Source organism: Citrus sinensis, chromosome 7, assembly GCF_022201045.2.
Source record: "Citrus sinensis cultivar Valencia sweet orange chromosome 7, DVS_A1.0, whole genome shotgun sequence".
Lineage (NCBI taxonomy): Eukaryota > Viridiplantae > Streptophyta > Magnoliopsida > Sapindales > Rutaceae > Citrus > Citrus sinensis.
The window spans coordinates 28,005,562-28,030,039 of record NC_068562.1 but is presented as its reverse complement, the minus strand read 5'-3'; the positions used below and the strand labels follow the sequence as shown (position 1 = coordinate 28,030,039).

Genomic DNA, 24,478 nt, shown 5'->3' with positions numbered 1-24,478 from the left:
AAACTACCAATATTAAGTTATTTTTAACATTTAAAATAATATTAAATTTTAATTATTATATTTATTTTAATAATATATTTACATTTATTATAGAAATTCTAAATAAATCATTGGGTTTAATATATTTTATAATTAAATAATTAACAATATATCTCCCTATTAATAATATTAAAATTATTTTTTATAATATTCAAAATAATTTTGATTTTAATTTATGTATTTTAATATTATGTTTCTATTTATTATAAAATTTTGGGGTTAATTTTTTTAATTTATAGAGTTAAAGCATATTATGGTCAGAAGCGGATCTTGGTGTCCCTTATTAAAAACTTGGGGGCCTTTGTGACTATTTTTCCAAACTTTAGAGGGTAGGTGTCTTTTTTTCTTTTTTTATATATAAAAAGATAAATTTATTTAATTAAGAATTAAAAAAAAAAGTGCGTGTGATGGTAAGGGATCCAACTCTAATTTTTATTTATCAAGCAACGATAAAGACTATGGCGAAGCTTTTTAACACACTTTAGTGTAATTTATAAAATACTAACTTATAAAATAAAAATCAATCATCTTGTCATAAATTTTAACTTAAAAATAATTCTAAATTTTTAAAGATTTCACAAAAGAAAAAAAAAATCTTCAGTTGATGTTTAAAATATAAATATAAGGGAAAATTATAGCTACACTCTCAAGGTTTAGAGAAACAAACATGAAGAACCTAAACCTTCAATAAGAGACATTAAGACTTCTTCTAACCATAATACCCTTTGGTTCTATTAAATTGACTCCAATGTTTTACAAAAAATAGAAATACAATATTAAAATAGACATAATAATATGTACACTTTATATATTTAATATTAAAAAATACTTTATTATTTTACAATCTACTAGAAAAATTAAATTATTTATATTATATTTGTTATATTTATTAAAAACGTTAAATTTTTTATTTACTATATTCAAAAGATATTATAGTAAAACAAGATCTTTGTGTTCCTTATTGAAAATTTAGAGGTCTTCATGACCATTTCTCTAAACTTTGTGGGTATAGTTATTCTTTCCTCTAAATATAAATTATGAAATGTGGGGGTGTAAAATATATATATATATATATATATATATATATATATATAATCAAAAGAAAATTTTATTTTAGCATTTAATTGAATTTTGATTAAAACAAAGAACTAGTTTATCTTTAGTTATTTAGGTAATTTCGTTTAAAGAGGGGTTTAAGGAGATTTAGAGGAGTGTCAAAAGTAATTAGTTTTTTTTTTCATCGTTTGGAATTTTGATTCTCTTCTAGTTTCGTTTCTCATTATGAGATTTTTCTGGCCATCTAATATAATTTATCTAGATTATAAGTTATTAACAACAAAACACCTTTAATACATACTTTTGAGAACTAAAATGATAAAAGAAGAGAAAGTCAAAGAAAATCAAGACTACAACTTTCAATAAATAAATAACTTTATTTACATGGAACTAATATCTATTATTCTCATATTTAATCTAATTTTTTTTATAATTGTCTGAGTACTGAAATCAAATACAAAATGAGAAAAGAGGGAATTGAACGAAAAAAAAAACAAAGAAAATAAATTTACATGGGTTATAGATTATGAGAGTTTATTTGAATGAAGAAGAAAGATGGGTGTCCCCCCCCCCCCTAAAATCGAATAAAGAAGAAAGTGGAGATTTAATTAGGTAGGGTTGGCAAAAAAGTCCGGGTCAGACTAAGCCCACAGGCTTGAGGCTCGGCCCGCATCATGGAAATGAGCCCAAAAATAAGCCCACTCTGAATGCCCCTTGTTAGTACGGGTGGGCATTTGGTTCGAACCGAACTGAACCAAACCGAACTATATTATAGTAATTTGGTTCGGTTCAGTTCATGTTATAAAAGTAAATGGTTCAAATTTTCTGAACCATTTGGTTTTTAATTTGCTGAACCAAATGGTTCAGTAAAAGAATTGAAATTAAAATTAAAAAAAAAAGGAAAGTGAAAAGTGAAAACCTAAGCTAACTAAAACACACATTTCACTATTTCAAATTAAATCACACAGCCACATAAGCAATTAACCACCCACCATCTGAAACTCTTTTTCTCTTTGCCGGCCACTACACACGAGTAATCAGCCACCGCTCATCATCCCCACCGTCATTAGACTCATCATCATCGTCGTCAGCCTGTCACGGATTCATCCATCGTGCTTGTGCCACACGCTGCAACTTTCAGTCCATTGAGCTTCAGTCAGCAGACTCGGCACCATCTCTCACTCTTGTTCACCGTCAGCCACACCTTCCTCACGCCATCACCGTCGCTGGTCTTGCCAAACTGCTGTCAAGGACTCAAGGTGCGTGAGACAGCCAATTACTTCTAATTTGTTTTAATCTTTGCTCTAATATCATGACCGAACCGAACTGCTATCAATAATTGTATTGTAATTTGTCAAACTATCTTGGGCCCTTAATAATATGTAATGGATTAGCTTAATAGTTAATAGCTTGTAGAAACAGCCACTAATTTAATCGAATTAGTAATAAAAATTTGTAGTAATACCTAGTGATATAATTGAATTATTATTAAAAATTAGTTAGTAATGTCCACTGATTTAGTCAAATTAATTTATGGTTTACAATGTTACAATTAGTTAAGTGATAGAATTATAGAATAAATTAATTCGTAAAAGTTAAATGGGGTTGACCTTCCGTAGTTGACTATTGTTTGCAATATTTTCAGATGGTTGCTTCTTCAAAGGTCCAAGACAATATTGAATCCTGAAGCAATGAATCTGACCGTGAAACTGAAGTTGAAAATGATTCGTTAACATTATCCAATAGTAGTGGAACAAAGAGAAAAAGAGCTTCAATACCCAGAAAAGCAATGTTGCCAAGATCCGAGGTGTGGCAACATTTCACTATATTGCCAAGTGATGCAAAAAAGTGCACATGTAACCATTGTGGTGTAGAATTTCGTATAGGGCACGAGACTAGCACTTTAAAGACTCACTATCAAGATAGGTGCGATAAATATAAGAGCTTCGAGAAGGATCAAACAGTTTTAACTAAAGATGTTGGTAGTGAAGATCTTTTGGCAAGGGGGTTTAGTTAGGATGCTTGTAGACGCGCAACTGTAAAAATGATTGTTTTTTATGAATTTCCATTTTCTGTTGTAGAGAATCCAGGATTTAAGCATTTTTGCAGTGTGATTGCTCCTAGGTATATTCTTCCATCACAGAGAACTATTACTAGGGATACTCTTGATTTGTTTGTGGAAGAGAAGACTAAGTTAAAGAGCTTATTGGTCGGGAATAAGCAAAGAGTGTCTTTGACCATCGATATTTGGATTTTTATTATAACAGCTAGCTATATGGTCTTCACAACTCACTTTATTGACACAGATTGGAGCTTACATAGAAGAATTATTAGTTTTAATATCGTTAATGATCATACATCAGAGACGATTGGCAAGAAACTTAAAAAAATGTTTGATTGATTGGGGTATAGAGCCAGTCTTTGCAGTAACTGTAGACAATGTAAGTGCAAATGAGGGTGCCGTTAGGTATTTAAAGGATAGATTGAGCACGTGGAGAGATGATTCTTTAGTGTTGAATGGGGATTATATGCATGTCTGTTGTTGTGCACACATTTTGAATTTGATAGTTAATGAAGGGTTGAAAGAAATGGATGCGAGTATAGTTAGTGTTCGTAATGCCATGAAGTACGTGAGATCTTCCACTGCAAGGATGCAAGCATTTCAAATTTGTGTGAATCAAGAGAAGATTAATTGCAAGGGAAGTGTGATTTTAGATTGTCCTACAAGGTGGAATTCCACTTATATGTTGAGTACGGCATTGAAGTTTAAGTCAGCATTTGATCGAATGGCAAATGAATATAAGTTTTATGATGCATATTTCCGTGAGAAAGAAAATGGGGAAAAAAAAAGGATAGGACCACCATTAAATAGTGATTGGGAAAGTGCTCGCCGCATTTGTAAATTTTTGAAGACTTTTTATGATGCTACTTTGCAATTTTCTTCCTCTTTGAAGGTAATATCAAATTTTTGCTAGAATTTAGTTTGTCAAATTAATTATTCTTTGGCTTTAATATCTAATAGCAATTTTTATTTTTTTTTAGTTGACATTAAATCTTTGCTACAATTTGATATGTCAAATTGAATCTACTTTGAAATCCTTGTGTAAGAGCAATGATTCTGATTTGAGTGCCATGGCAACTAAAATGAAGGACAAATTTGACAAGTATTGGGAGGGCACAATCAAGATAAACAAGATGTTAATTGTTGCTTGTGTACTTGATCCACGAGGCAAAATGAAATTCGCAACACATTGCTTCGAGGAATTGTATGGCCAGGATAGTGGCAAATGTAGTGAGATGAAAGAAATGGTAAAAGACTTGTTTGTTAAACTTTTTGAGTCTTATAGTGCACGGTACTCTAAACCCAGTGGAGTTGGAAGTGCAAGTGCAAGCAAAAGTGCAAGTGCGAGCCAACATTTTGGGAGTGGTTGTGGTTTGACTTCTTGAGAGTTGGATGATATTGATGATGTTGCGATCGAGGACCCTTTTCTCCTAATTTAGTAAGAAAGTTACTGTTAGTGAAGATAATGCGGAATTATTAAATGAATTGGAGCTATACTTGATGGAGAAGACTGAAAAAATTGCACCAAAAAATAATTTGGGAGCTAAATTTGATATTTTGTTATGGTGGAGGGTGAATAGTTCGAATTATCCGATCTTGGCAAATATAGCAGGAGATGTCATCGTTGTTCCAGTGTCTACTGTTGCATCGGAGTCCGCCTTTAGTACCGGAGGTAGCATACTAGATCAATATAGAAGCTCATTAACTCCGGACATGGTTGAAGCATTAATATTGACACAAAATTGGTTGCGATCATCTCTTTTCTTGGATGCGACAACAAATCTTAATCAGTTAGTTCAAGAAAATGAGTTCATGGACCAACTTTCAGAAGGTACGTTGTGTCAATTTAAATTTAAGTTTATTTTTAGTAGTTTTGGACAATTTTAATTTGTTTTAACTTTTGTTTATTTAGAGTTTCGTAAATCAACAACTGCGGACCATTTTGGTTTTGGTGTTCTACATTGAGTCATTGAGACTTTGGTTTAATATGAAGAATAATAGGTAATGAAGTTAATTTTTTTTTTGCTAGTTAGTAAATGTGATTATATTTATATATGTCATAGCATATATTTTAATTTATTCTATTTAATTGTTGGTGCTTGGTTAATGATTTATTTTGACTTGGAGATATAATATAGGCATTGTGGATGTGGAAAGATGAAGAGGTGGCGATAGAAAGAGTGCTTTGTTGGCCATGGAAGTTTGAAGTTTCTTTTGTAATATGTATTGGATTTTTAAATTATTGTTGGATTTTATGATGTTAATTTACTATTGTTAATTTTGTTATGTTATTTATTGTGTGGATTTCTAGATTTTTTTTTGGATTTTATTATGTTAATCTACTATTGTTAGATTTTTTATGTTTATTATTTGTGGATTTAATAGACTAAGGATTATTGATTTATTGTTGTTTTAATAGTGTATTACCATTATATCATTTTATTAAATAATGAATATATAGGTTGAAACCAAACCAAATTACCGAACTGAACCAAATCAGTTCAGTTTTATAATTTGGTTCAAAAATTCATGAACCATTTGGTTTCAGTTTGATTCAGTTCGAGGCCTGAACCGAACCAAACCTAATAGTGCCCACCCCTACTTGTTAGGGGTGGAAATAATACCCGTCCGGTCCGGACCTTGACCGCACCCGGGCATTTTAGGTCAGGTATGAAGCCGGGCCGGTCTTAAGCATCACTTGATAAACCAAGAACTCAAATTTTATTAAAAAAATATTATAAAATATATATTATTTTAAATATTTATATTTATTTGACTCATTTATTATACATATATAAAGTTTTAAACACTTAAAGTTCATATTTTCATGTCAAATTTTATTAAAATAAATTTAAAATTTATAAAATTACTAAAAAATAAAAAATATACACATATAATATTAAAAAATATAAAATCTGGGTACCCGAATTAAAGTCCGGCACAACCCGGCCCAGACATATATTGCATCCGGGTCGAGTCCGATCATTGTGATACCCAAAGTTTTGCCAACTCTAGCCCTGGTTAAGGGCTTTTGCAAAAAGGCCGGGCTTTAATTTATAAATTAAAAAATTTTAAAAAAAATAAAATATTCTTTTTCATTGAAAGAGTTGAATCCCTCATTCCATTTTGAATTAACATCCTTTTTAATAAACATGAGTCTTGAGCTTCTGCATAAATTACAATACATAAACGTAGTTAATATCTAAAATATAAATAATTTTAATTTACAATAATAAATAATAAAAAGAAGAGAAAAAGAAATACAAATATTTGCTTAGAGGTGACCGGCCAAGTCCATTCAAGGGAGCAATTAATATTTTTTTGTTTAATAATAATAATCATCTTAATTTAAGTGTTTTCGTTAACTTATAGTTTAATTAAAAATTTATTTAACAAAATTATGGAAGGCCCAAGCCCTGCCCAGATCCGCTCAAATTGAATGGGCTTTCCAGGGCTTGGACCAAGTATCAATTCTATGGGCTGGGCCTAGGCTTTGAGAAAGCCCAGCCCAAACCAACAAATTACCAACCCTATAATTAGGTGACTAGTTTCAGAGTTAACGTCTGTTAGCATTTGCGTTAACGGTTTTAATTTTAATAGAGCTTTCGGTTTTTGTGTAGGGAGACACATAATCCAAATTTAATTAAATGGACTGGATTTATTAGATACTAGATAGGCCTTAAAATGGAGTTGGAGCGAATCTAGAATTTTGATGAATGGACCCAAGACCGGAGGTAGATACGTGGATATGATAAGGCCCGGTTCAAGATTCATATCCAATAATATTCCTTTAATTTTATTTTTTTAAATCAATTACAGTAATAATAATTTACTCCAAAATATTTACATATCAATTTAAGAGAGGCCATATTTCTTCATCACATCTTCGCCAGCTGCCGCTCGTCACTCACTCGCGGTTCGAGCTGTCAGGGTCAGGCATAGTAATTTTGAAAATTATCTGTCTCTTCTGGCACGTGCTGGATGCGTGAGATTGGAAATTTGGAATCACCTTGCAATAAATTCAAAGTGCTCTTCCTGACTCTTACTTTTCGATTGCTGGGTGCTTAGATATGTATTTATGAAGTTGCTTTCTTTACTAACACTTATCCAAAATTGTTAGGTTTAGACTTTTCTTTTCACTGTTCTAAAGACGTGCTTTGTATTTTATAATAGCAATTAGTTATTCTCTGATTAATTTGACGTGCATGGTTGGTTACTTGGTTTGATAGTTGGATGTAATTAACAATTTAATTGATTGGGAGGAAAAAAAATTAAAACGAAGCCTAGGTAGTCATTCAATGTACAGTTGCTAGTTAATTCAGGTGGAAATTATAAAATCTAGTAAAATCAGATGAAAATTGTAAAATCTAATAAAATTAAGTGAAAATAAAAATAAAATTGCTGTAACTATAATGTTCGAACCGAACTGAACTGAATTAAATTAAATTTAATTTCATAATACAGTAGAACCTCCAATAGAAATATTCTATATAAGAATAGCTTGTTCATAGTAATAAAAAATTGTGATTCCAATTTGCGACCAGTTATAATTAAAAATAAACTCCACATTGTAATAAGTTATATTCTTTGTAAGTTCCGTCTTAATAAACTTACCTCTACATAATAATAATATTTCAAAAATATATGCCATGTTACATTAAATAATTAAGATGGAACAAAATATCTTTCTAAAGTTGCTTGTGACAATGATTTGTTCTTTAAAGTTACAACTACATTTTTCAACTTGCGGGTATATATTAATTGGTTAACATAGACACTTAGTAATTGGTCAGCATACACACTTAATAATTGGTCAATAAAATAATTAATTTATTAATGTATATATATTAAATTTGACTCACTTATTAATTTATTAATACATGACATTATTTACCTCTATATCACTTGCATTAGGGATAATTAAGCAAAGACAATAATTTTTGTACTATACATCTATTGAATTATAACATTTTTATAGGAATAAATTTCTCAATTCCCAACAATATGACTATATAGAAGTTTTAGTGTATTTCGGTACAATTCAAAAATTCGATTTGATTTAAGTTCTATTCTTAAGAACCGAACCTTATGGTGCCTACCCCTAGGTACTTGTACATGAATGATAAGATCTAGTTCAAGATTCCTACCCAATATTCCTTTAATTTTATTTTTTAAATTAATAATAGTAATAATAATTTACTCTAAAATATTTTGATATCAATTAAGAAAGACTATATTTCTTCATCTCATCATCAATAGAAAGAAATGCCAACCAACTCAATTTGAAATTAATTATTTTTCTCAATATTAATTTATCATCATTGTTTCAATGGTTAACAATAGGGTAACGTTTGATAGTCATTCAGTCAAAGAATGAGCAAAAATTATCCTTCATAATTCACATTTATAACCTAACAGAAAAAAAACAAAAATGCAAGACTTTGGTTCCTGAGTCATGAAATTGGATAGGAAAATGAAAAATAAAATGACTTGGTCATCGAAATTTTATGTTAGCCATGGGTCAAAGTAGTAAACCGGCATTTTCTATGACTTTAGAAGCTTCCCTTGGTTTCACAAAGCAACAAACTGACTGGAAAAGTAAAAGTGTTTGAATTTTGTTATATCTTAGACGAGTCTCTTCCTAGGTATGGGAATTATTTGTAAATATTTTGTTTGATTTATAAGCTTGTCCTTAATAGTACAATTACTTTATAAGTACTTTAGTTATATAAAATTTTATTAAAATAAGTGTTTAAGGGTATATTACCAATTTTGTAATTATCTTATAATCATTGACTAGACGAAACTTTGACTGCAGACCTTACGCTACATGCTCTTAAATTATATCTATGTACCAGACATTGATTTGAAGTAACCTCTTCATTCAGATCAGAGTCCCAGAGCCAGCAAAAAGCAATTAGAAATGGCCATTCTTCTTACACTAGAATCAACTGTTCTTGCAATAATTTCAGGTTTTGTAATATTTCTCTCACTTTTACTCTTGATTTCACTAAATGGGCGAACAAAAAAGACACAAGCTCCTCATCAAGCACCAGTAGCTGCGGGAGCATGGCCTTTGATTGGCCATTTACATCTCTTCGGAGGGCAAGAGCCAACTCATAGACTTTTGGGCGACGTGGCTGATAAATACGGTCCAATATTCACTATGAAAATGGGCTTGAAACGAGCTTTAGTGGTCAGCAATTGGGAAATTGCTAAAGAATGTTTCACCACCAACGACAAAGCCTTTGCAAGTCGCCCCAGATCAATGGCCATGGATCTCTTAGGGTACAATTTTTTGGTCATTGGTGCCAGCCCATACGGCAACTACTGGCGAGAGTCTCGTAAGATGGCCACCATTGAGCTTTTATCAAACAATCAACTTCAGAAGCTGAAACATGTACGAGAGTCTGAAGTGAAGGCTTCCATCAAAGGGTTATTCGAGAATTGCAAAAGGAGCAGTTCACATAAGGTTTCAGTGGAGATGAAGCACTGGATTGAGGGCATTGTACTTGATATTATCATGAGAATAATTGCAGGAAAACGTTACACTTCACAAGACAGTTCTGATTTTCAAGAGCATGCGACCAACTTTTTTGACTTGTGTGGTAAGTTTGTGGTGTCTGACGCTTTACCGTTTCTGAGATGGCTGGATATCGGCGGATACGAGAAATTAATGAAGAAGACAGCTAAAGAATTTGACCTCGTTTTCCAAGGATGGTTGGATGAGCATAAGAGCAAAAGAGGTTCTAGCGAGGTTAAGGGAGATGAAGACTTTATGTATGTGATGCTGTCCTTGTTTGATGACAAAGCAAAGCAGCTTCCTGATGGCGATGACACTGACACTGTTATTAAAGCTATATGCCTGGTATTGTCCTGAAAAAAATTGTTGATAACATGTCAATTGGCAAAGAGCTATTTTATATGCATAATCGATCTGACTCCTACTTTTGCAGTCTCTAATCTTAGCAGCTTCAGACACTACCGCAGTAACATTGACATGGGCTATCGCCCTACTTCTCAACAACCGCGATGTTCTAAAGAAGGCTCAAAATGAACTAGACGCTCAAGTTGGTACAAATAGACAAGTGAATGAATCAGACATGAAAAATTTAGCTTATTTGCAGGTCATCCTCAAGGAGACACTGCGTTTGTACCCCGCTGGGCCACTTTTAGTACCTCACGAGTCTATCGAAGACTGCACCATCAGAGGTTATCATGTCCCTGCAGGCACACAACTTATTGTTAATGCTTGGAAGGTTCAGCGTGATCCGGGAGTTTGGGAGGAGCCTTGTAAATTTCTGCCAGAAAGATTTCTTAAAAAATACAAGGACGTTGATCTGAAGGGACAGAATTTTGAATTTATACCATTTGGCAGTGGTAGAAGAATGTGTCCTGGAATTTCATTTGCCTTTCAAGTTATGCCACTAATACTTGCTTCATTACTACATGGGTTTGATTTTGCAACCCCATCAGATGCACCAGTTGACATGGAAGAGGCAAAATCCTTGACCTATGCTAAAGCTACTCCACTTGAAGTGCTTCTTACTCCACGCCTTTCTGCTTCTTTATATGATTAATTTGGCTTTTGTAATACTGAATGTATGTTTTTGTATCACCAATAAGAAGTGATTAGATGTGATAATGTCTATTACCCTGAGGGTTTAGTTTTTTTTTTTTTTTCCCAGAATATAAGTTGTTGTGCTATCAATAAGAAGCGATTAGATGTGTGTTTATTTATATATTTATAGAACATTATGCTAAGTTATAATTTGTAGTTAAGGTCTCCATCTTTATGGGAAAAAAGTTTTATATTTATCTTATTAAAGCGCGGGTCCAGATTTAAAAAAAAAAAAGATGCAGGGCAGGATATGCTATCCTAACTCATTTTGTTTGCACCAAACATAAAATTAGATTAATGTTTGTAAAAACAATTTAGTCCCCAGCTTTTTATCCCTCAAGGTAATTAATTAAACTAAAAGTTTATCAATGCAACTATTCATAGTTAATTAGTTTCTCATTAATTTTTTTTACAGTGATAAAAATTTCAGCTTACCAGCCCTCTTCGTAAATTGACGTACTTCAATTTATCAAGTGAACTTGAGTGATGCAGATCAAGCAATTAATTAAAAGGTAAAAGCTCATTTAGTCCCTATATTTTAAGATTAGTGTTTATTTAATCCCTATATTTTTAAAAATGTCTCGAAACATCCCTGCTGTTAAAGTATCGATACCTCTACCGTTACTTTTTATTAATTTTTGACTTACTTTTACAATATTACCCTTTTATAATATTTTTTTTGTTTGGACATTAATAAAAAAAATAATTAAATTAATAATTTAACCCTAGAAAATTAAAAAAATTATATTAATTTTTTTGTAAGCACCATTTGGCATTTGCACACTTGGTGGTTTGCATATAATTTTTAACAATTTAATTTTTTATAATTAAAAATTAATATAAATTTACTTTAATTTTTAGGATTAAATTGGTAATTTAATTATTTTCTTTTTATTAATGTCCAAACAAAAAAATTATTATAAAATGATAATATTGTAAAAGTAAGTCAAAAACTAATAAAAAGTAACGGTAGGGGTATTAATACTTTAACGGCAGGGATGTTTCGAGATATTTTAAAAAATACAGAGATTAAATAGACACTAATCTTAAAATATAGGAACTAAATAAATTTTTACCCTTAATTAAACTAAAACAAATCCTCGTGTACGTAGTAACATGCAGATCAGCTCACTAGCCCTCAAGGTGTAAGCTACCGGACTGCACATTTATTAGAGAACCAGAATTCAGAGACATCAGTGTCCAGGCTAGTGGGCTGTGGCTATATGGTAGATGAAAATTCTTTTATTGGCCATAGCTAATTTCAGCTGCAGGAAAGATTAGGCAGTAGGAAATATTACACATATCCAGTAATTTTAAGGTTTCAGCAGGTTCGGGCTTTCAGTTCGATTTATAAATTCTGTAGAGCTCTTCTAGTATACACACGAGTTGATTACCATATTGTGCTAGGACATTAATTGGCAAGTCCAAAATCAATTGCAGTTGGCAGAATCTTTATGACAAGCAGTAATAAAAGGCGAATTCTGGAAAAATATAAAGGGATTTTTAAGTTTTGTTAGCTTTCCCAAGTATTTATCGCACAATTCACAGTCCAATCACACCCATAATATTGATGCCTTTTTGATAATCCTATACATTCTGAAGGGGTAAAATTTGGGCAAATTTATTTATGGACGTGATTCAGTTCCACAGAATTTTTATTTTTATGGACTTGGAGCGTAATCAAAGACAATCGATAAAAATTTCTCCTGCTACGAATTTTGCATCAGTAATACTAGCAAACATCATGTTAACTTGCCCCCCCCCCCCCCCCCCGGGAAAAATATATATATATATCCCCATCAAGTAATCAACCTCTTGAACAGAAAAGCCTGAGATTTCAGAAACTCAAACAGAGAAACTTGACATTTTCTTATAGCATGATCAAGATCATTATGTACAGTGGGGAAAAACAAAAAACAGAGAAAGTAAGACAGAAAACTCATGCGTAATTAGGTTTCATCTACAAGCACAATTAATCACCGAGTAATTTTTTTAAAAAATTAATTTCTTCAAGCCGAAAAGAAACCATCAAAGGCAGCAAGTGTAATCTGGCTCTTAGGCTCCAATACCCACTTGACAAATTTTCTGATCTTGATCCCATCAGCCACGATCGAAACATTAACAACATCAGCAGTAGTAGCAGCAGCAGTAGCAGTAGCAGGAGCAGCATTGTTATTTTGCTTGATAGTCATCTCTCTTTCAGCAGCCAGTTTCCTTAAATTATTGACCCTCCTCTCATATTCTTCAGCAACCAGCATAGCAATATCAGCCATGTCTCTTTTGAAATCAATTAACTTTTTTTATTTTTGGTAATTTTTGTTGATCAATTGAGCATTCGAAACTTTTTATACAAGGGATTTGTCGGTCGCATGAATGGATAAGACGGACAGGTAATCCTGTGATTTTTAAAAATCATTTTTTTTAATTTTTTTTAATTCGACGTGTGTTGTTTGTTTTAGAACATGGGTTAGTAGGGGGCTGTTTTGGTTTCTATCGACTTTGGAAATGCGCATCCCATGTTCTGTTTTTTCAATTTTTTTTTTGTTTTTTTTTCTTAAATTGTAAAAATAGTTAACATGGGGTAGTTGAAAACTTGAAACGAGCAAACCATGATCGGCTTCCTTATTTATATTATTATTATTTTTAGAAGTTGCGTCGATCAATTAGAAGTTGAAATACTCGAAAAAGAAATATGCTTTCACACCCACTGAAAAAGACTCGAACTGTCTTAAATAAAATAATTAAAAACAAAGGCTAATAATTGATTTTGGGATATTCGAGAAGGGAAATATGAGTTCTCATAAATTTTTAAAGATCTTGTGTCATATATTTTTAAATGATAGTGTATGGATAAGATTTTATTTTTTAATTTTCTTAATTTTATTAACTATCAATCACCGCATGTATATTTATTAAGGAGAAGATTAAATCAGAAGAGAATTCTGATCAAAATTAAGTAGTTATTTTTCAAATTTATTATCGTATTATTATTACAAATAATGCAACTAGTTTATTTTCTCCACTTTCGTAAGGTGTACACCAAAATGGTGTGTTGCGTCAATCTCATCACGCTTGAATCCATAAGCTGAAAGCCACCCGTACTTTGTTTTATCTATGACCTCAGAAAATTGATTATCAATTCTAAACTTAAGCTTTTCTAAAGTTTTCAAAACTTCCTCTATATGTATCTTCTCCGAAAATGAGAAGTATGAAAATTATTTATTTAAAAAATTTTCTGATTTCAAATAAATAATTATTTTATATTATTACATATCCTTCAACATTTATTAGAAAGTAGTGTGAAAAATAACTGAGTGCGCACATTAGTTTTTACTTTATACCGAACATCGGCAGGGTGGTGACGGTCGGTGATAAAACCATCGACCGAAAACCATCAAATCCAATGAAACAAAAACTGGTGGCAATTTTGTAATTGACAACATATTTATAAAACCACTGTCGTGGTAAGAACAATAGTAAATTTGATCAAAGATGGGCACGCGTCTCTTGATTGTTAGACATCACATGACCCACAAGTCCCCCAAAATAATATTATAAATATCTCCTCCATCTAGACAAATCTTGGTTGACATTGAACGATTAGCTAGACTTCAAGTTTTGCTCCGACTTTTTCATTTATTTATCAGCATATTAGTAAATGATTTAAAAAAAAAAAAATCTTCAACTGCAACTCAAGACCAATTCTATTAAAATGTTGACAGCAAGTCTACTTCTCATACTGGTTAAATTGTTTATGGTAATTTGCTTGACACATTGAATTAGCCACAGCCACGCATGCTGCTTACAAATTTTGTTTTTAACACAAATAAAAAGGCGGTGGTGCCATTTGGATAGCTCGTGCTGGAGTTGGTTTCATCAGCTCCGATGGCGATGTGTGGATGTTCTAATTGCATGGGTCAAGAATCGTGGAATTGACTATCCGGCAAATCATTTTTGGTTTGGTATACATACTATATGTTCTGTTTATGCATGGTTGGCTCAATTCATTCAATAAATGATAAATAGATCAAATATAAGAAAACCCATAGGTCCCAATTATGACATTAAAGCAACTTGCACAATTTAATCAGCGATGGCAATCTTTCACGCAAAAGCTATGTACAATATGTGGAAACATGAACTTACTTACAACAATTAAACCTGCGTTTGTGTGAGGTTTAATCAATAGGGGCGATCTTTCACGCGAAGGCCATGCATACGAGATACCATCAGAAATATCAATTGTCGCTCCTGGTTTTCTTGCAACTATGGATAAGCAAGCAGAAAATTACAGTAGCGTGGGCGACAAAGCAAAGTAAAGGAAATTTTCACAGGTAACCATTCACATATTCGTAAATGTATCCGAACAGCGTAGACAGCGCCTCAGATTTTCATCTGGAAACTGTATAAGACTCGTTTTTGAGATCTACATGAATCGAAAGCAACATAGTAAAGACTGACCTACCAAAATCGACAGTCAGTCCGTCTTTGCAGTATATTAGTCTTGGAAACCAAGACTATGAATCCTTCAAATTATAGGAGACCTAGCGATTTCAGCTGCTGAACATGCTCAGGTGGGAGAGGTGCCGGAGACCAATCAGATCCTGTCATCTCGCCATCAACATCCTCAACAACATACTCCTGGCATAACACATCAGAGCAGATTCACAAGAAAATCAAATAAACTACAATACACAATGACTGCAAAATTAAATTTAAGAGTACATAAGCTACATCTTTAGATGATATTTCAAAGCATCAATAACGCAAGCCAATCAAAAGGCTAGTCAAAACAACTCAAAACATACTTTATTTTATTTTTTGGCTAAAGAGAATTAATGGAAGTTTGGATGCCAAAAAGAAGTGAAGTCAATGTAAAAGATAAAACCTCAGAACTTATAAGCACACTTGTCAGGACAAAGAACACCTGCTTCACTTGACGCGACATTTTTTTTTTCCCCTTCAAAACAAATGAAATTTTATTGCCCCATCCATTGGTCTATTAATTAAACCATCATTCGTCCAAAAAAAAAAAGATTAAAGAAGTGATACTATTTTTTTTATAATTTTCCAGTTGCTTGAAACAAATCTATTTTCAGCGGTTCAGTTGAAGCTAGAAAGTTAATGCACCACAATGAGGCAATCTTTTTATAACATCGCATAAAGAGGAAAAAAGTAGCATCATTATCACCCAACTTACTTTTGTTAGCATTCGTTTTGCAAGTATGTGATAATGCCGCTGCCAAATCCGCTGTCCAACCATTGTAGCCACCAAAACACTGTAGAATATTCCAATCACAGTAAACAATCCCAGCACAATCAAAGCCATTATGAATAGCAGCGGTAGCCCTGCTTCACCAGCACCGCTCAGGCAACCACATTCACTTGCTGTACTCGCACAACTCTCAAAGCATGTGGTACAGTCAGTCCACATACAAAGCGTTCCAGGCAAATGGCAGTCTGCACATATTCTGCATGCATAACATATGAAAAGTAAACATCAAGTTCATCACCAATTAGCTTTCTCCTGATAATCACACAACCTATCAGATACTTTTCCAATTGTAAGAACTACTCAATTAGTTTATATATTTGAAATATAGGGGAAAAAAAAAATACAAGTGATTGTAAGTTCTTTCTACCAATAATTAACTCTAGCATACACTCTTCATACGCATAAAGGAAATCTATCCCCATATTTTACACTATTTTATCAACCCATATTGCCTCTTGCCCCAGCAGTTGGCACACTTTCTCATGACATTAATAATAGGAACCTAGGCATTAATAATAGGAACCTAACTTACAGAAAAAAAAAACTACACTGTTGTTTTTTTATGCATCACTCATCAATTTCTTCTTTAACATTAAACTTTTTATTAAACAAGTCACAACCATGAGGTCATTTATCTCATAAATACACAAGATGGGATTATGGGGCAATGTAGACTTAATTTGTTACATACTGTAATTGCACATGCATGTGTGTGCATACACTTATCAATCTTTCTTCTCTCTCCCTCCCTCTCCTGCTCTCACAATGCAAATATAAGAGAGGCAGCTATTTCCACAAAATACGAATCAACTAGCAAAAGTCTAACCAAAAAATTTCAAAGGAGAAACTCAGAATAAAGAAGTTCATTCCTTAATGAATTCAAATTCACAACTTATAAAACAATTATGCGCCTATTTTCTAAAAAGAACAAAAGGGCAAATGATTATTAATCATTCTCTGCAGAATATGAACAATGAACATGACTATATAAAAGAACCAACAAATTAGTATATGCAGATCCCTACAATGACACAAGAAAATAGGAACGTCTTATAGGGCATCAGTTGTGCAGATGACAGCAAATAATGGAGTAGAGTTATACCCGGGCTGACAGCAACAAAGACATAATTCTCTACAAGGTTGAGCCAAGTCATTCCGCACTCTGCGGTCATAACAGGTAATGAAGCATCCAGATAACCCCAGCAAAGCAAAAAACAACAGTGCTCCTGCAGCAAAAATAAAAAAGAAATGTAAAATACAGACATCAAGAGCTTTGACTATCATGGCAGAAGATTTAAACAATGGTCAAACCATGAATCTAAAAGCATCAAGTATGCTTAGAAGCATGCACATGCCAATTACCACTAATGGATATAATACTGTTGTTACTCTCTCCCAAAGCAAAAGATAATCAAGATTTCTGCCAGCCAGCCGCGGGCACAAAACTGATCCCAGCATTTTGGTGCACACACGTATCAGATTCCCAAAAAGTCATTCAACCATCTAAATCTCAATCCTAGTCAAGATTTTTATCCCTATAACTCAATCAGATGCCAACTTACTCTTTAAAACTGAAACGAGGTCTCACACTTCAGTTGAGAAAATGTTTTGCTACCAAAATCAGTGGCAGAGCCACACAGTGGCCAAAGGGGGCAGCCGCCGTCGCCGAGTTTAATTAAAAAAACATTTTTTTTAATTTAACCCAAATTTTATATTTGCCCCCAACAAAATTTGTGATTTTTCCCTATTTGCTTTAAATAAAATACATAGCAATAGGTCTAAAACTTTAATTTTTATCATCAAAATCAATTTAAACAAGTACATTATACCCAAATTCAATGAAAATACTTGAAAAGAAGATGGAATTCTTTAATTTAAGAAAGCTTCAAATAGCATTTGCACATCATAAAGTATGTTAAATGGAATTTCAAAACTTAAAAAGGTTTAGTGAAACCCAAAAATACCAGAAAATAGAGGCAACCTTTATCACCCAAAACCTTGTCAGCAAATATGAAATGCAAGAATTTTTTTTCAAAATGAGTATATTTAAATTCCAAAACAGTTGAGATATGACACCATTTTTTCCACCCGAAGCAATGAAAAATTTACACAAATCTAAAACCTCGCAAAGGTGAATGATGTTGTTCAGCCAGTTCTGCATAAAACTTTATTAATCTAACTCTCACTTTCAGAACTGCCCCACTACAAGAAAAGCATACCAGAAAATAACAGATAACAGATAACAGCATCACATTACATTACATTGCAAGAGATTTCATCCCAACACATAAGAGGAATCATTCCATGACACTGCTAACCAGACATAAGATATGTAGTTAAACTGGCTAAAGCAAGTAGCCACAAACATAATAAAGAATAACCTGCAATAAACAGTGTCCTACAGCAAATTCACACAAGATGAAGACCAGCACTGTTCGAAAGTAGCATATCAAAGCCTTAATAATCATTATCATTTCAGGTTCTTGAGATTTTTACCACATATGTAGTAGAAACTGAGCTCACTATCAAAACCCCATGCCAGACGCAGCCAGGACTGCTGATAAGTATCAACTAAATACACCAAATATGCCAGTGAAGCAATTACCTAAGCACAATGAATGAAAAAACAGGAAAATGAAAATCCTAGGGGAAAAAAATATTTACCATTACGAAATAACAAAAATTGCAAGAAAACAAGTAAGATTAAAGCACCAACAACTTACAAGCTGGACAGCCAGAAATATAGATATGATGTCTCTAGTCACAAAGAAACGAAATTTCAAGGTTCTCCATCGCCTATCAGCAGCAACATGAACTCTCAAATGGTAAGGGGCTTTACAGGTTGTGCAATGAGCAAATGCAAACCCTTCCTGTAAGTAAAAAAATGATTAAATAAAAATAGAACACAGCTAAAAAGAACCATGCCAGATAAAAGCAAGAACCACAATGCAGCTAAAGATCAGAAGAGTCTTCCCAGAAAAGAAATTACTGGGTAAAATCCAAATAGGGCCAAAGTAGTAATTCTTAAATGGACGAAAATGATATTACCATATGGAGATTGTTTGCAAGGAGAAACTAAGAAACATAAAAGATACCATTTCAAAAGGCTGTATAACAATACAGTATGTTCTGTATCCCATTAAGTAAGTTTAGAGTGTCCATAAATTACAGCATTGAAATTTTTTGGTATACTTTTATATAAAACCAGTTTCAGACTATAATAAATCAGGTGCTAGCTACGCAAAGATCACTGAGATCACACAGAAACTATAAACTGAGCATACTGTGAATGGTTCTAGATTTCTAAACCAGAAAATCGAGATGGCATCAATACCCTTACGGCTCGCCAATGATCCAAACATTCTCGGTGTACATACTTGGATGTTCCTTTGCACTTGCAAGGAGCAATAAAGTCCCTACCTGAAGAAAATGCACATGAATATATAAAAATGAGAGCATTGACATGTATTTTAACTCAAAGTTAAAAACAAGGAACATACAAGATTATCATTTATCACTCTATAACAGCCAGATAACATTGGCATCAACATCACAGTGAAAAGCATTTCTGAACTAGACTGTGACAAAACACCACAACTACAAAACCTAAGTGTGTTTAAGAGTTGCTTTTATCAGTCTCAAATAGCTAAAAATGCAATCATTGATCATTGTCAGAAACGCACAAAACTATATATATATATTTTTTTACTAGGGCAAAGCACTTCCAGGTGGTTTTCCAACAGAAGCACTCCCAAAAATCATCCCATAGTTGACTTCACTTCATAAATTCCTAAAACCAACAAAAAAATTTTTATAATTATTTCCTCACATTTTCCAGCATTTAACGGAAAAAAAATAACCTACTTATATTTTATTTTATTTTCGCATAAAGCTTCACTGTGAAGTTGCTTCATTTTTCTTCTAATTTCAGTTAATTCTCCTAATTCTTTCTCGAATTTGAAAATTAAACCAACTAATTCACTCACTGATACGAAGCAAAAACATAAATAAAGCTAAAACAGAGCAAATGTCGGCTACAATTTTAAAAAAAAGTTTTACAAAATTGAGTAATTTCGCTACAATTACCGTCAGTTTCGAGGCAAATACGGCACTGAATTTGTTCACCGGGGCCGGCTTCGAGGTCGATCTCACTGGGCTCGGTGATTGTCGGCGGCGGGATCAGCGGCGACGCTTCGGATTTGTCACCCATCGAAATTTAATAATTAATTGTTTTTAAGGACTCGAAAAATGAAAATAGAGCGAGAGAGATCAAGACTACATTTACAGAAAAATCATTTAGTTAGATTTCTTAAAACCCCAATTTCGATTTTAAAAAAAAAAGAAGAAAATTTGTTGAATTTTTTTCTTTCTCTCTCTCGCTCTGAGGGAGAGAAATTTTCAACGTAAGTGACGGGTTTTTCTGGTGGCAAAAGAGAGCATCAGGATTTGTTTTTAAAAAAAAATTAATCAACAAAACAAACAAAAAGTTCCTACGAGATGGTGGAATTATTGAATTTCCATAACTGCCCATCTGTTTTTCACATTTTGGCAATTAAATGAACTCTCACACTTACTGAGATTCAAACACTCTTTTTAATGGGTTAAAAAATAATAGTCATCATTTTATAATTTATTACATTATATATACTTTTTTTCGAATTATACTTTTTTCATCGACAATCACTATCTACATCCTCAAAATCAAAACATTTATTTCTTTAATTTTAAATTGAGTTAGATTTTAAATTTTATATGTCAAAAAAAATTTACGTATGATACTCTCATTATAGATAAAAATTAAAAACTTTAATTATATTTAAATTATCATTTACGATACTACCCATTTATATTTAGATTTCTATTTACTAATTATGAATTTACACACAATAATTTCATCTAATAGCTAAGGAGCTATTAATTTTAATTCTAGTCTTATTGCTCTTGTAAAGAGATACAAATTTAAGAAGAGAAATCAAAATTTTTCATAACATAGAAATAAAATAGTAAATGACTCCAATCTTGAAATTGACTTCTGCTTCCGCGCGTGGGAAAAATACAAGGTAGTTGAAGATTTGACGTTAACAATTAACAAGGCTTGGGAAAAAAATTAATAAATGAAAAAATAAATCAAATTAAATTGTCTGAGCCCGGGTTCGAACCGGGGACCTCTAGTGTGTGAGACTAGCGTGATGACCAACTACACCACCCAGACGATGCCTAATGTTTGGCAAGTTTTTAGTTTTCACTTTATTTTGTATTTTAAAGTCCCTAACCCGTTAAAAGCAACACAACCCAACACTCTGTTTTCTCCTCTTCCTTATCAATCTCACCGAACTCGAAGTCGAGAGCAGCTGAAGTGCTGAACCCTCTGTTTTCTCCTCAAAACCCTAGGAACGTTTTCAGCAATGGCGAAAATCAACAAAGTTAAGAAACTAAAACAGGCAACTACGAGCCAAAAACCCAACAAAAAAATACTCAAAAAAGAACCCAAATCCCTCAAAAAACCCGAACCGCCTCCCGTAGCCGCCGCCGCCGCCACCAGCAGCAGCTGCAGCTCATCGTCCGAATCGGAGTCTGAACCGGAGTCAGAATCCATTTCAAGCCTCCTCGAACCTTACTCCAAGGACCAGCTCATCGACCTCATCACCGCCGCCGCCACAAAAATCCCGCTTTTGCACGACCACATTCTCGAAACGGCCGACAGGGACGTGTCCCAGCGGAAAATATTCGTTCACGGGCTCGGATGGGACACGACGCAGGAGAGTTTGTTGTCGGCGTTCGGAGGTTCCGGAGAAATCGAGGAGTGCAAGTTGGTGATCGATAAGGTGACCGGAAAGGCAAAAGGGTTTGCTTTTATTGTGTTCAAAACGAGGAAAGCGGCCGTGAAAGCGTTGAAGAATCCGCAGAGGAAGGTGAATAACCGAATGGCGTCTTGCCAGCTGGCGTCAGTGGGCCCCACTGGTGCCGGGGTGAAGGAGCAGGGGGCGGCGGCACAGGGGGAGAGGAAGATTTATGTGAGCAATGTGCCGAGAGATGTTGAAAAGGAGAAATTGAGGGGGTTTTTTGAGAGATTTGGTGAGATTGAAACCGGACCGATAGGGTTTGATATTACCACTGGGAAGTCAAGAGGATTTGCAATTTTCGTGTATAAAACTGTTGAGGGAGCGAGGAAGGCTTTAGAGGAGCCGCAGAAGATGTTCGAAGGGCATCAGTTGCAATGCCAAAAGGCAGCTGAGGGAAAGAACAGGACGAGTAGTAATAGTAGTAGCAGTAATAATCAAGCACAGATGATGATTCAGAAGCAGCAACAGCCAATGCTTCAGGGGCAACAGCAAGGGCAAGGGAATGAGCAGGAGCAGGTGCTTGCTGCTATGGCAGCAGCACAGAATTTGGCTTTGTTCGGGCAGCATCCGGGAATGCATCCGTTGTATGGAGGGTTTTTGGTGAATCCTGGGTTGATTAATCCAATGGTGGCTGGTGCATTGCATCAGGGTGCAATTCCTGCTAGTAATGTGGGTGCAATGGCTGGTTCGTCAGTGCTTGGATCATTCGGGCCTGGTGCTGCTCAGGGGTTGCAGCAGCAGCAGCATGTTTATCCGAATGCTCCGCAGAGTAAGACTCAGGGGACTGGTGGTGGGTCATTTCCTGGGTATACTTCATATATGTGGTATGGTTTATTGTCTTTGCTTGATTTGTTATTTGTTTATATTTTTGTGAATTTTGATCTTTTGCATGCTTAGTTTTTTTTTTTAATGCTTCTACAATATTTGTTGATTTAGCACATACTTTCTTTTGTTTTAATATGTTTTCATTTAGATTTGAAAATTTTGATATTTAGTACTATTATGTTTAGATTTTCTGATTTCTTAAGTCATTCTTTATTACTCGAGAGGAATTGATACATAAACCTATTTATAAATTGGTTTTGGTACATTGCTGTTTTGAGTTGCTGCAGTTTAAGATGTTTTTACTCTTTATATTTTGCCCCCTGTTTATCTTAATGAGTCCACATTTTTACCCAGCTTTTGATTTCATTTTTCATATGTGTAAAAACAACAATATTTGTTGTCTCTCCTTCTTTCTTCAGTCATTCTTTGGCCATGGTACTTGTTTTTATATTGCCAAGAAAATTGTTGTCTTATTATTATTTTTTTTTTTGGTTTTCTTCTAGTGAGTTTCTTCAAGAGTTCTTTCTAGTTTTGTTAAGTCTTCTCTGCAGATTTGTCAAGACATGGAATTATATGCTAATTTTTGTCACTTCTTAATACTCTATCCTATTATTTGCAATTTGTAGAGTAGCTTCCGTCTCCTTATCTTTTCTTATTGATTTCACTGATTGTGGAAGTTGCTTTCATGCAATTGTTTCTCCTCAGCCCACATCATTCGTTTGAACGAAAAAACCCTTTTATTGGTGTAGTTGAGTTAGCATAATCAATTTCATTTGTTCTGTTTGGTAGATTTTTGGTCAATAGTTGTGATCTTTTAACTGTTTTGGGTCAATATGATGTGTGCAAGTCTTGATCTCTGATTTTTTACTTTTTCGAGCCTTAACTTTTGGAAGTTTTTGGTAAATATATTTTATCTGAGAAGACAATATCATTTATGATATTTACTGTCATTACGTGTGTGGGCTCTATTTGCAGATGATACAGCTGAGCTTGAGGAACAATATTCATGCACCTTTGGAAGTGTTTTATGTAGTACTTTGTTCTGGTTAAATTGCTAAGTGACATTTTGAAGTTTGTAATCTTTTTAAATGATTCAGACTTTTGAATTCGGCCAAAGCAAGGCCATAACTTAGTGGATTTTTCTTCTTCTACTTCATCTCTGCTTCTTTTTACCCCCTTTTTTTCCCCCCTCTTACCTTTTCCTCTCCTTGTTTCTTAGCTTTCGTATATTTTATCTTCTAAACATTGGTAACTTATGGTTTTTATTTAGCAAATTTTAATTTCTTTACATTATGGTTCAATTTATTTTCAACATTTCATTTTTACTTGTCAAGTATTTGAATGTCACACTATGAATTTATTTGCTGTCATTGTTCCATCTGGCTTGTGATTAGTCAATGGTTTTGAAACGCTGGACTGATTTTCTTTTCTTGTGAAACACATCACTACTTTGTTTCTGATTGACATCATTAACGCTTAGGCCTTATTACATATGTTATACAGTTGATATGAGATACTCTTAGCATCTAACCCTTTTCTTGGATTGAGTTAGTTTCAGGACATACCATTTGTTTTCTTTCTATATGCACTCAGTGAAAGCATTTGAAGGGATGTATAGTTGTGTTTCAGTGCATCTGTAAACACTTGTTTATCTGTAATTATTTATTCATGTTCATTTTGTTAGTGTTGTGGACGTACTTGTGGAAAAAACCACTTACAATAAATAAAAGCAAACCATAGGCCTACGTATCTCTTAA

General features: G+C 33.4%; 3 protein-coding genes, 1 long non-coding RNA gene and 1 other non-coding gene across 6 annotated transcripts; 3 read left to right on the top strand and 2 right to left on the bottom strand.

The window, feature by feature from the left end:
• Window positions 1–1,969: 1,969 nt before the first annotated feature.
• Window positions 1,970–5,510, top strand: LOC107176346 (uncharacterized). The gene is made up of 4 exons (XR_001507695.3): window positions 1,970–2,354; window positions 2,741–4,988; window positions 5,070–5,158; window positions 5,296–5,510. It is a non-coding gene; the product is annotated as an uncharacterized LOC107176346 (long non-coding RNA).
• A 3,516-nt stretch (window positions 5,511–9,026) lies between these two features.
• On the top strand, window positions 9,027–10,901 carry LOC102616222 (demethylepipodophyllotoxin synthase-like). Its single transcript, XM_006464237.4, has 2 exons — window positions 9,027–10,025; window positions 10,114–10,901. Exons 1-2 carry the CDS (start codon window positions 9,081–9,083, stop codon window positions 10,735–10,737), a joined length of 1,569 nt encoding a protein of 522 aa, XP_006464300.2. The 5' UTR covers window positions 9,027–9,080; the 3' UTR covers window positions 10,738–10,901.
• A 4,193-nt stretch (window positions 10,902–15,094) lies between these two features.
• Window positions 15,095–20,521, bottom strand: LOC102616516 (uncharacterized). The gene is made up of 7 exons (XM_006464238.4): window positions 20,140–20,521; window positions 19,388–19,473; window positions 18,777–18,923; window positions 18,550–18,658; window positions 17,156–17,279; window positions 15,979–16,249; window positions 15,095–15,419 (listed from the first exon to the last, which is right to left on the bottom strand). The coding sequence occupies exons 1-7, from the start codon at window positions 20,261–20,263 to the stop codon at window positions 15,312–15,314; spliced, it is 969 nt and encodes a 322-aa protein (XP_006464301.1). The 5' UTR covers window positions 20,264–20,521; the 3' UTR covers window positions 15,095–15,311.
• Window positions 20,522–21,191: 670 nt separating this feature from the next.
• Window positions 21,192–21,265, bottom strand: TRNAV-CAC (transfer RNA valine (anticodon CAC)). The gene has a single exon. It is a non-coding gene; the product is annotated as a tRNA-Val (tRNA).
• A 92-nt stretch (window positions 21,266–21,357) lies between these two features.
• LOC102616813 (UBP1-associated protein 2B-like) lies at window positions 21,358–24,478 on the top strand. Of its 2 annotated transcripts, none has more exons than XM_052444038.1 (2): window positions 21,358–22,720; window positions 24,274–24,478. In XM_052444038.1, exons 1-2 carry the CDS (start codon window positions 21,459–21,461, stop codon window positions 24,359–24,361), a joined length of 1,350 nt encoding a protein of 449 aa, XP_052299998.1. In that variant the 5' UTR covers window positions 21,358–21,458; the 3' UTR covers window positions 24,362–24,478. The 2 variants fall into 2 exon arrangements, with proteins under 2 accessions (XP_052299998.1, XP_006464302.1); XM_006464239.4 differs by lacking the exon at window positions 24,274–24,478 and adding an exon at window positions 23,697–23,877 and having other exon boundaries at window positions 21,359–22,720.